Source organism: Scardinius erythrophthalmus (assembly GCF_964197995.2).
Source record: "Scardinius erythrophthalmus genome assembly, chromosome: 14".
In the NCBI taxonomy this organism is placed as follows: Eukaryota; Metazoa; Chordata; class Actinopteri; order Cypriniformes; family Leuciscidae; genus Scardinius; species Scardinius erythrophthalmus.
In genome coordinates, this window is record NC_138234.1 from 23,044,674 (window position 1) to 23,057,593 (window position 12,920).

The following is a 12,920-nucleotide window of genomic DNA, read 5'->3' on the forward strand; positions in this document are numbered from 1 at the left end:
ATAGAAGACATCTGCAGGCAGTCCCGGAGCTTGCTGACCCTCCAGACCAGCAGCATCAGTCTGAGGGATCTCCGCTGCAGCTGCCCAGCAGCCCTCCTTCTGTGGCTAGACCTAGTCAGGGTGACCCTGATTCTGTCCAGAGACTAAATGATTCACCTGTGGTGTGTTCACCACACCAACCGTCCCCTCAGAGGATTGTTCAAGTGACATCCAGAGGTCGTGAGGTCAGAGTACCTCTCAGATATAGAGACATTTGAACACTTTGACACTTATCTTCACACTGTCTCCTCAGTAATTCTGTTTTGAGTGATAAGTACAGTTAATAAAGCTACATTATGTTCCCAAGTTAAGTTATGTTCCATAGGAATAGATTGTTATGTTGGGAGATATTCGATAATCGACAGGATAAATAGGAATTAAGTGCCTGAGACCACAATAAGTAATGCTGATGTAATACATCAACCACCCAGAGACTGTTATGTTCATGTTTATCTTTATTTGGTGTGCAGTACATCTTGTTTAACTGTTGGAGCTTTAACCTTTGAAAAGAGGGAGATGTTGTGATATGGAACTACAGGTTGTGGGAGTCGCGCAACGGTGACGTCAGCGCGTCGCCTGTGAGAGCGCGAGAATGCATGTGACGGTGTTATGCTCGAGTAGCTTAGCGGTAGCAATGAAGGTCAGTTAATAAAACAGTTCATTCCCAGCAAGACGACTCGGTTCCTCTTTCATTTAAGGCATCGACACATGACAAAAAGTAAACAAATAGCGTACTTGAATAAATATTTTTTAAGGGGCATATTATGCTTGATTCTTATCTTCTACACCATCTTTAGTCTGACTGGAAGGATTACCAGGAACAGTATCTTTTCATCAATGTGTTGCTTATATACTGCAAGAAGAAAAAATGACTTTGGGGCAACTCAGTGACAGTCACCCACTTTTACAGTACATGTATACAGTCTTTTACCATGAAAACCCACGTAATATAGTCTTCATCATGACCATCATCATCATCATCATCATCATCATCTCTCTGCTCCTGCTGGCCTCTCTGCTGCCACACCTGACCTTCACTGGTGAGATTGATTATATAACAGTATATTATGATGAGTTTTGAGAGTGTCTGTTTGACTTGTATGTGCTGAATAAGTTGACTGACAGAACAATGTTGTGATTGGTCAATAATTTGAAACAAAACAGAATGTAGCTATAAATGGGGAAGGTTCTACTCAGTCTCACAGATGATGTGTATGTGGCCATGGTGGATCCTGCTTTGTACAAACAAAAAATGATTCACACACTTTGATTATGTTAATTTATGATCTGAGTTTAAACTGATACAGTATGGCACTTTAGTGACGTGTAGATCTAGTTTGATTCAGGAGGTCCTTTGGTTTGTGGAAAAACTGCAGTTGGTATCACATCGTTTGGATATAAATATTTCTGCAATTCACCTAAACATGCTTTGACAAACCTAAATATGACAACGGTCATGTCAGCATCAGAACTGGTCTATGGTGCAATGGAAGAGGCTGGCCTGGTCTAATGAATTGTTTTTGTTTTGATCAGGTGGATGGCCAGGTGAGTGTGTGTGTGTGTGTGTGTGTGTGTGTGTGTGTGTGTGTGTGTGTGTGTGTGTGTGTGTGTGTGTGTGTGTGTGTGTGTTGTTTATATTACATTGTGGGAACCAAATGTCCCCACAAGGATAGTAAAACCTGAGATCACCTCCATTGTGGGGACCAGCCAGCGGGTCCCTATGAGGGAAATGGGTTAATAAACATACTAAATGATATTTTTTTGAAAATGTAAAAATGCAGAATGTTTAGGGGTAGGGTTAGTGTGAGGGGATAGAATGTACAGTTTGTACTGTATAAAAACCATTACGTCTATGGAGAGTCCCCTCAAAGATATGTGCGCCTGTGTGTGTGTGTGTGTGTGTGTGTGTGTGTGTGTGTGCGTGCGTGCGTGTGTGCGTGCTTGCGTGCGTGCGTGCGTGTGTGTGTGTGTGCGCGCATCATTTATCTGAAGAAGAGATGGCAGAGGCAGTATATGCTCTGGGCAATTTTACTTTGATATGTACCACTATCTAAAGATTGTTGCAGTCCACATACACCCCTCATGGCAATAGTGTTCCCTGATGGCAGTGGCCTCTTTCACCATGCCATACTGCAAAAAATGATCAGGAGTGGTTTGAGGAACATCAAGAGTTCAAGGTGTTGCCCTGGCCTCCAAAATCCTCAGATCTCAATCCAATTTAGAATGTATGGGAAGTGCAGGACCATCAAAACTGATCAATCATGGAGACCCCACTTAAGGAGGAGTTAAAGGATCTGCTGTTAATGTCACAAGGGGAACTAGACAATATTAGGCAGGTAGTTTTAATGTTGAGGCTGACCAGTGTTTATACCTGTACATGTTAAGTGTTTGCTGTGGTTCATGAAAGCCAATTTTGATGAAATGAAAGCTTTAGCATAAGTTCTGCTGGGAAGACTCAATTACTACGTCACTTATTGCCTTCACTTCTATCCAATCATATTCTTATGCTCACTGTATAAAAGCACGGTACTTACACATGTTTGAGTTCGCAGATACTGAAGCGACGATTACCCCCATCCTCCCCACCACCACCAGGATGGTCCCGTCCATATCTCCCAGGGGGGTCGGCTGCGCCCCTGCCTTCATCTCTAGGCAGGAATTGCAGATCCGATACTCTCGGATTATGCACTACGGACGGGGCCTACGCCAAATGACTTTGTAGTTTATCAGCTTGCTGAGCTGTCAATAAATGTATGGTTTATTGAAATAACTCTCCCGAGTCTTTCTGGTAGAACTTTACATTTTCTTATTGCCTTCTGCTTTACACCTATGTTATGTTTGCTATGTTAAAAGGTACAAAGCACATTTTGTAGTTCAAAAATGTTTGTAAACTAACATTTATATAGGTTAATGATATATACAGTTACGATCTGTAAAATATTCAAAATGTATGCTTACATTCTTAATTCTTATCATCCAAACCATCTGTGGCTTCAGTGAAACCGCAAGGATTTACAAGAACACCACTTTCTTATCGTGTTGCTCATACTACAAAACATATTTTTTAAAAAGTGATTTACCTTCAGCTCCACCCACCTTTAAAGTATATTTATACCATGTTTATCCAGTGAGAGCTCAGCTCAATCGTCGTCTTCATCATGACCATCATCATCTTCTCTCTGCTCCTGCTGGCCTCTCTGCTGCCACACCTGACCTTCACTGGTGAGATTGATTATATAACAGCATATTATTATCATTTCTAAGACTTTAATTTCAACCCGTTCTCATACCCAAGGCGTCACTTTCAACCATGCTTCAATATCTGACGCTCAAAGCACCCTTTAGCGTCCATATGAGACGCATAACCCTACCACAGACCTAAACCTACCCAACCGAAGCGTCTCATATTGACGCTAAGGGTGCTTTGTGCGTCGGATATTGACGCTTTCGAAAGCGTCAGTTACATGACGCCTAAACCTACCCATAACCGAAGCGTCACATATGGACGCTAAAGGGTGCTTTGAGCGTCAGATATTGAAGCATGGTTGAAAGTGACAAAAAGTGACGCCTTGGGTATGAGAATGTGTTGTTAAATTGTATGTGCTGAATAAGTCTCTCTCTCTCAGCTCATGTGAATGTGGGTATAGTGGATGGCACAGAAGCCAAACCCCACTCCAGACGTTACATGGTTTCTCTTCAGACATATGGGAAAAGGGAACATATCTGCGGTGGATTCCTCATTTCCAAGGAGTTTGTCTTGACTGCTGCACAGTGCAGGAATGGGTAAGAGCTTGTTTAGTGTGAACAGAAATGTTGAGTTAAAACTGACTGTTAATGACTGCAGTTTAACCATACAGCGTATTGTGACACAAATTAACATTTAAAAAATATGCTTTTTATACAGATCTGAGATTCTGGTTGTGGTCGGTGCTCATGACTTAAGGTTCAGCAAGAGTTCGGATGTCATTAGAGTGAAGTCCTACATCCCGCATCCAGACTATACACCCAGTCCTATTCAGAATGACATCATGCTTTTGAGGGTAACAACCTGTAATACATTTAGTTATTCAAAATAATATCTGGTCGGGAAGTAGTAGACACACACAAAACTGTTTTCATCTCTATTGCAATTTCTTGCTTTAAATATTACTGAAGAGATTTAAATCATTTCTATGTAAATGGCCAGGTGTCTCTTTGACTCTGTTCCTTGTATTATTAATTTATTGATCTGTATAGAAACAAAAATATTGCAAAAAAGGGAAAAAACCTGAAAAATCATTGAAGCATTTTTGTTGTTATACTTAGCAGAAAATGAAGAGGCAAAAAAAATCTTAACGCTCTGTTAAGTTAAAGCTAAAGCTCTCTAACGCTTTTATTGTTCTGTACTAACCTCAAAACAACAGTATAATCCAATGAACTTCAGTCTTATAAAAAGACTGTTTATTAAAATTGTTGTATTTTTGAATTACAGCTAGAGAAAAAAGTCGAACTTAACAACAATGTTGGAGAGATACCATTACCAAAGGAAGGAGAAGACGTGGAAGCAGGTATTCTCTGTAATGTTGCCGGTTGGGGAGCCACGAGACTTGTCTCACAGAGTTATCGTCTAATGGAGGTAAACACAACTACAAAAACTCAGAAAGACTGTGAGCGCAAATGGGGACGTGTGTTCCTTCCCGCACAGATGATCTGTGCAAACGGCAATGGTGGATCCTGCACCGTATGTATAAAATTTATGTGTATATTCACAGACTTTATGGTAATGTACAGACTGGTTTCACTAGTGACGTGTTGATCTGTGATTCTTAACAGGGGGATTCAGGAGGTCCTTTGGTTTGTGGAGACACTGCAGTTGGTGTCACATCTTTCAGTGGCCCTCTTCACTGTAATTATGACCGTCCTAATGTGTATACTAAGATTTCACCATATCTTCAATGGATCAATGAACAAATGAAATAAGTGTCTACATGTAAAATAAAAAAGGAAGATTTCTTTTATTCTTCTTCTTCCATAAACCTTCTTTCAATAAATGTATCACATGGCAAGCATCAATTATAGTCAGTGTTCTCATTGTCACAACCATATATTATTTAGGCAATGCCCTCACTTTCCAGTCATTCCTGTAGTCAGACTCTACAGGATAGTCTCTACACTCTACAGATATTTTAGTGAATGGGGAAAGACAGAAATACCCCAAACTGTTGCTAAAAATGACAGTAAAAAACATATTTCAAAACAGGAATGATGTCATAAACGGTGCTGTTTTAACTAAAAAAAAATAATCATAAAATAATATTTTATTTTGTAAAAAAATCTAATAAATTTAGACAGGCCAAAATATGTATGATAATATAAATTTAAAAACAGTCCTGGAAAAGTCTCCAGGATTTGAGTTGTAAAATAAAGAACTTTGTCAAAACTTACTACAAACAAACATTTAACAATTTGGCAAGTCTAACCACAGATGGTTTAGCTAGTTTTACTGAACTCTCAACTGTTTTCTCACACCTAACATAATTTACAAGTAATATTAGGCATGGATTAGCCTACATTGTGGCAGATTAGTCAACTCCCATCAAGAACGCAAACATAACACCTGTCTTTTCCACTTCATTGCAAAGTGAGACCCACATGAAGCTGTGAAAGAAACAACCACAAACAATCATCAACCATCAATACTGAAGAGAACTTTAGCACTCCAGAGAAACCTTCCCAGAACAGCATCATGATCATCTATCATAGCTGATGGAAAATTACAAACTTCTATTGCATCATCTACATTTACCATAATTAATGTGCATTTTATACATTTTTAGCATTGCTATCACTACACTACACTTGATCTGAAGGAACATTTAGTCAAATCTATTTCTAATCTAATCTAACCAACCTAAACTAATTTCTCTCTAAGCATCTGAGGATGTAGGTCTAGTGAACAGCAAAGAAATAACAAGCTGAAGTTGAGTAAAATAATGTGTTTGTAATGGAAGTATCATAACCAAGTAAGTTAATATCCTACAACATGGTTCTAAATGCATATTGTTAAAGGTGACATATCATGCCCCTTTTCACAAGATGTAATATAAATATTTGGTGCCCCCAGAATGTGTCTGTGAAATTTCACCTCAAAATACCAACCAGATCATTTATTATAGCTTGTCAATGTTTCCCCTTTTTGGGTATGTACAAAAACGCACCGTTTTCGTGTGTGTATCAGGTATTGAGAAGAGAATATTATTGTTATGATTGGTTATTTCATTGGTTCATGTAGTTTGTTATGGTGCAGTACCGAAAGACTCCAGCAGGGGGTGGGGCGAGCACGGAGAGATATTATCAGGCACACAGTTCCCTTCCCCCACTTATAATACAGAGATTGAGGGAAACGTACTCGGTTACTAACGTAACCTCGGTTCTCTCTAGAAGAGGGAACGAGTATTGCGTAAGTAGCTTACGCATCGGGAAAGTCTTCTTTCTTCGAGATCTGAAGCCAAAAAATTATCCTTAATTTTGTATTCATTGTCAACGCAGTGCAGCAGCCGACAGACCTAGGCAGGCTGTATAAGCGTGCTCATTGGCTGCTCGGCTGCAACTGCTTAAGCCTATCGGTGAGCGCTCTGAACGCGGCAACCAATGAGGGCGCTTCGCGCCCTCCACACCCTTCTAACCGTCAGAATGGGCTTGGCCAGCGTGTATATATTCAGCGCTCACAGGCTAAAATTCTGGTTTTCGCAGTCTGAAGCGCAAAAGCTCGTGGCGCGACACGGCAGGTTACGCAATACTCGTTCCCTCTTCTAGAGAGAACCGAGGTTACGTTAGTAACCGAGTACGTTCTCTTACGAGAGGTTCTCTCGTATTGCGTAAGTAGCTTACGCATCGGGAACCCTTTGTCAACGCCGTGTGCGCCGAGCATCCAGCCCATGAATCCCAGGGGAACCGGGGAAAACACTCTGCTGGGAAATGTGGCCGGTCGGAGAGACGGGCCAGCGTAGTACATGCACTTCATGCAGCATATGAAATAGAGCGGCGCGGCCGGTCTATAAACATAGCAGTACAAACAGTAGGGCCGGCGGAGCGAGCCCATACAGTACATAAGCACTCATAAGGGTAGGAGAAAACGACATAGTCGGTCTCACATGAAGAGAAAAATTCCCGTGCGGCAGAAAATAATGCGGGCGGCCAGCAGCGCGGGCCAGCACCGATAACAGCGCGTAACAGGAAATAGGAAACAGAACGGATCAGCCGGTCTGAGTCAAACACTTCACCCTGAGTAGTTACCAGAATAGCGCCAGCATATGAACGTAGTCTGCACACGGGAGCTGGGCAGAGCATACATGTCACTTATACCGACAATATTTTTGCCTGTAGGGCAGGAACTTCCAGGTTATAAAACCTCACGAATGTAGACGGGGAGGCCCAGCCCGCCGCCATACAAATGTCGTGGATAGAAATTCCGCTGGACCAGGCCCACGACGAGGCCATGCCTCTAGTGGAATGGGCTCTGATGCCCAGAGGGCACTGCAGGTGTTTGGAGGCATAAGCTGCTGCTATCGCGTCCACTATCCACCTGGACAAGCTCTGCTTCGAGGCGGCAAGACCTTTGGTGCGTCCGCCGAAGGAAACAAAGAGCTGCTCTGAACGCCTGAAAGCGGCGGAGCGCGTGATGTAAACTCTCAGCGCCCGGACAGGGCATAGGAGGTTATCACTGTCCCCACTATCGGATGCTGGCAGAGCCGAGAGGGAAATAACTTGTGCCCTAAACGGGGTTCCAATCGCTTTGGGGATGTAACCGTGCCTCGGTCTGAGAATGACTTTCGAGTCATTCGGCCCGAACTCGAGACATGCAGGGCTAACAGATAGCGCGTGCAAATCACCCACTCGTTTGACTGAAGACAGAGCTATCAGAAAAACGGTTTTAAGCGACAGATACTTTAGATCCGCGGATTCAAGCGGTTCAAAGGGAAAAGCCTTTAGGGCCGCCAGGACCAAGGACAGATCCCACAAGTGAACCGAGGGGGGCCGCGGGGATTCATCCGTCTAGCTCCTCTGAGGAAGCGGATAATGAGCTCATTCCTTCCCATTGCCCGGCCGAGCGTCGTCTCAGCGAACGCTGTAATAGCGGCCACATATACTTTGAGCGTGGAAGGGGATCTGCCCTTTTCCAACAGCTCTTGCAAGAAGGAGAGCACCCGCGGGACCCCGCATGCGCGCGGATCCAGACTGCGTGATCGTGTTCACGACCCCTTCTGACAGGTCAACGGGTATCCGTTGATCACCCATGCATGCAGCGACCAGCGCTCTGGATGGGGATGCCAGATCGATCCAGCGGCTTGGGAGAGGAGATCCTTTCTCACCGGGATCGGCCATGGGGGTGAGTGCGACAGCCTCACTAGCTCTGGGTACCAAGTTTGGTTTTCCCATCGCGGGGCTATAAGCAGCACTGAGTGGTGCGTTTCTCTGATCCTCGAAATGACCTGTGGCAACAGGGAGATTGGAGGAAAAGCATACAGCGGGAGGCTGGGCCATGTCTGGGACAGCGCGTCCTCGCTCTTTGAATAAAACTTCGGGCATTGAGCATTGTCTTTCGACGCAAAGAGGTCGATTTCCGCTCTGCCGAATAGGCGCCAGAGAAACTGGACTGTCTGGGGGTGCAGAGACCATTCTCCCGGGGGAATGTTGTCCCTGGACAGTCTGTCTGGACCGACATTCAGGTGGCCCGGCACGTGCGCGGCTCTCAGCGAGCGCAGCGAGCGGTAAGCCCACACGAGGAGGCGTTCTGTCAGCCTGCACAGGTTCCTGGATCTGACACCGCCCTGTCGGTTCACATAGGATACCAAGGACATGTTGTCCGAGCGGACTAGCACATGGTGATCCCGTATGAATGGGAGGAAGCGCCTGAGCGCGTTCTCGACCGCTATCATCTCCAAACAGTTTATGTGGAGGCATCTTTCCCGGTCTGACCATAGGCCAAAAGCCGGTTTGCCCTCGAACAGAGCGCCCCAGCCTGAGGTGGAAGCGTCCGTCGAGATAATTTTGCGGTGTGAGATAGCTCCCATTGTCACTCCCCGCTGGTACCAGTCGGCCGCTAACCAGGGCTTCAGAGCTGAAACGCAGCTCTGAGTCACTCTGATGCGAATACCGCCGGAAGCCCATGCTCTGTGAGGCACTCGGGCATTCAGCCAGCATTGTAGCGGGCGCATTCGTAAAAGACCCAGCCGAAGCACTGCTGCGGCTGAGGCCATACAACCCAGTAGCCTCTGAAATGTTTTGAGAGGTACGGTGCTGCCCGGCCAGAGGGACGCGGCCAGGCGTCGAATGCAGCGCGCGCGCTGTGTCGACAGGCGGGCCGTGTACTGATATACCTGACCGTCGAAGGCGAATCTCAAGAATGGCCTGTGACGGGGTATTATCAGGATCTGAAAAGCACGCGTCTTTTAGATCGAGAGATATAAACCAGTCCCTCGGGCGAATTTGCGCGAGAATTTGTCTGGTTGTGAGCATTTTGAACGGTCTTCTCATAAGAGCCTCGTTCAAACGTCTCAGATCCAAAATTTGTCTGAGTGCTCCGTCCTTCTTGGGAACGAGGAAATAACGGCTGTAAAAGCCCGACTCGCTCATGGAAGGGGAAACCGGTTCCATAGCCCTTTTGCACAGAAGTGTAGCTATTTCTGCTCGAAGTAGATGTGCTACTTCCCCATTCACTCTGGTCTCGATACGCGCTTGAAAGCGCGGAGGGCGGCGAGCGAACTGCAGAGTATAGCCCTGTTTTACTGTGCTTAGCACCCGTTCTGATGCGCCTGGAATAGTTTCCCACGCTTTTGCGTGTGCAGCCAGGGGCAGAATGGCCTCCGGGCTCCGATCGCCGCGCATCGCGGGCTCGAGAGCTCGAAACGGAGGGGCGGGCGCGGCGCGCGCGCTCTTGGTGCTTAGATACGGCAGATCGCACGCAGCGATAGCTGGCCGTTTTACACACAGTGTCCCGGTGGCTTTAGAACATAAAGTGTGAGGCGCGACGCGCGATGGCGGCGTCGGGGGCGAAATGTTCGTTAGTATGTGTGAGCGCTCGAGGGCGGGCACAGGAGTTACATTCAGGGGCGGGCGCGGCGCGCGCGCTCTTGGTTGTTAGATACGGCGGATCGCACGTAGCGATAGCTGGCCGTCTTACACACAGTGTCCCGGTGGCTTTGGACGGGGAACATACGGTGTGAGGCGCGAAAATGTAGTTAGTATGTGTGAGCGCTCGAGGGCGGGCACAGGACATTTAAAACATGACCGGTCGTGCGAGGCCGTGTGACAGAGCGGGCAGTGAGTAGGTGTGGGCACGGAGAAGTGGACACGTGACCTACTTTTAACACTAAAGCGGCTTTTGCCTGCTTCATGAGAGTGGGCTCTGTGAGAGACACGGGATGTATAGTGCTTGTGTACAGGGGTGAGCACAGAACGTGGGCACATTCACTGTACTAGAAACACATACGGCGTCAGCCGTGCAACCAGACATTATGCTCTTTTGACATTTTTCTGAGTTGCCGTGAGAACGGCGGATGCGCGCAGGCGAGCGGGTAGATACCGGCTCGTTGACTGCGGGGTAAACAGCTGCAGTAGCCGTGGCAACGGGGACTGACAGAGCGTTAAGCTTCGACGGTGGTCCAGCCGCAGGGCTGCGGGATTTAACCGTCTTTTCTTCTCTCGTGTTTAGACGCTCAAAAAATACTCGAGCACCCTGAGAAGGTGTGGTGCGAGGGGCGGGTTCGCTTTCTGTAAGTAAGAAAGACTGGCCGCGAGCTCGGAGAAGCAAGCAGCATAAATTTTATTTTCCCCGAGAGCTGGGATCGAACGCGGGTCTCTCGCATGAAAGCGTATCATTCTGCCACTGAGCCACAGGGGAGACACATAGGCTTTTAGTTAGCGCGAGCATATAAAAAGCGACCTCATGTGTCGCGTCGGCGTTCGTTTGCAGGCGAGCGTGTGTTTAAAACAGGCTCGTTTACTGCAATAGTAATATTTCCAGTCGCCTGAACTTAAGAGGGGACTGAGAAATGTGTGAGGATTGGCGGTTGTCCAGCCGTAGCGAGACTAACACACTCTCTTCTCTTTTCGCCGGTGAGTGAGGCGCGCACGCTGAACGCTGCTCGTGACCGTCCGCTTTGTCATCCCTTGAACGGCGCAATCTGCGCGGCCCAACGAGGGAGAGAGCGGGCTTGTTTTCTGTATGTAAGAAAAACTGGCCGCGAGCTCGGAGAAGCGAACAGCATAAACTTTAACTGCCGCGAGAGCGGGGACCGAACCCCGGTCTCTGGCTTGACAGTTTAGGATTCCGCCACTGAGCCACAGGGGAGAATACATTAGTATATGTCTTGTGACGGCGTTTGATTGCAGGCGAGCGTGTATTTATAACAGGCTCGTATACTGCAATAGTAACAATTCCAGTCGCCTGAACTTAAGAGGGGACTGAGAAATGTGTGAGAATGGAGGTTATAGTCCAGGCCACGGCGGGACGAAAACACTCTGTTCCCCTTTCACCAGTGACGCGCGAGGACGGAGTAGCTTTCTTGTAACGTAAAGAGAGCTCAGACCGTCCGCTCCTGCCATCCCTTGTGAGCGGCGCAGTTTGCGCGGCTCGAACAGAGGGAGAGGAAACTCGCTCCGAGACCGTCCGCTCCTGCCATCCCTCGTGAGCGGCGTATTGCACGGCTCGAACAGAGGGAGAGGAAACTCGTTTCGAGACCGTCCGCTTCTGCCATCCCTCGTGAGCGGCTTAGTTTGCGCGGCTCGAACAGAGGGAGAGGAAACTCGCTCCGAGACCGTCCGCTTCTGCCATCCCTCGTGAGCGGCTTAGTTTGCGCGGCTCGAACAGAGGGAGAGGAAACTCGCTCCGAGACCGTCCGCTTCTGCCATCCCTTGTGAGCGGCGTATTGCACGGCTCGAACAGAGGGAGAGTACGGGTATCTATCACATTCGCCTCATCTCCTGACGCGGCGGCGGCGCGGGCAGAGCCGGCGGTTGAGCGGCCGGGAGGGAGAGGGCGAGAGAGAGCTCGAGGGAGAGGTTCCGGCGAGCTCCTCAGTCACAACAGTCTCCGGTGGTCGCTGCGAGCGGCGCTTCTTATTGCGCGGCCCGGCAGGGACAGGCGGAGCGACAGCTTGGTCGAAAGCTTCAAGTCGAGCCCGCAGGGTCGACATTGAAAACTCTTCGCACTCGGAGAGTGCGGTGGCGGCGTGCCCGCGGCCCAGGCGGAGAGCGCAGAGAGGTGGCGGTCTCCGTAGCTGAGCGGGGCGCGGCACGAGCCGCAAAAACGAGGCGTTTTTACAAAAACGCCTCGTGCTCTTTTAGAGTACACACAGAAACAGTAATAATGTAAAGGATATGTCGCCGGATAGCGTAGCAGGCACGGATGGCTGAAGGCGGCGAAGACGGCCGGCTTCCTCAGGCGCTGTCCTAAGCTTGCCGGTCGCTGGTTTCAACGGCGGCGGCTCTCAAGATCCAGCGATGCGAAGAGCGTCGCTGAAGACAAGAAAATCAGAATTTTAGCCTGTGAGCGCTGAATATATACACGCTGGCCAAGCCCATTCTGACGGTTAGAAGGGTGTGGAGGGCGCGAAGCGCCCTCATTGGTTGCCGCGTTCAGAGCGCTCACCGATAGGCTTAAGCAGTTGCAGCCGAGCAGCCAATGAGCACGCTTATACAGCCTGCCTAGGTCTGTCGGCTGCTGCACTGCGTTGACAATGAATACAAAATTAAGGATAATTTTTTGGCTTCAGATCTCGAAGAAAGAAGACTTTCCCGATGCGTAAGCTACTTACGCAATACGAGAGAACCTCTCGTAAGAGAACTCAACAAGTGTCTGTTTGTATTTTAATATTTCTATGTTCCCCTTTTCAGGGTAG

The 12,920-nt window shown here is 47.6% G+C and overlaps 1 protein-coding gene across 1 annotated transcript; it reads left to right on the forward strand.

The window, feature by feature from the left end:
- Positions 1–1,000: 1,000 nt before the first annotated feature.
- Positions 1,001–12,920, forward strand: LOC308702169 (mast cell protease 1A-like; the record flags this gene model as incomplete). Its single annotated transcript, XM_081384836.1, has 6 exons — positions 1,001–1,079; positions 3,666–3,822; positions 3,944–4,079; positions 4,511–4,759; positions 4,852–4,924; positions 12,916–12,920. The coding sequence occupies 6 exons, from the start codon at positions 1,001–1,003 to the stop codon at positions 12,918–12,920; spliced, it is 699 nt and encodes a 232-aa protein (XP_081240962.1).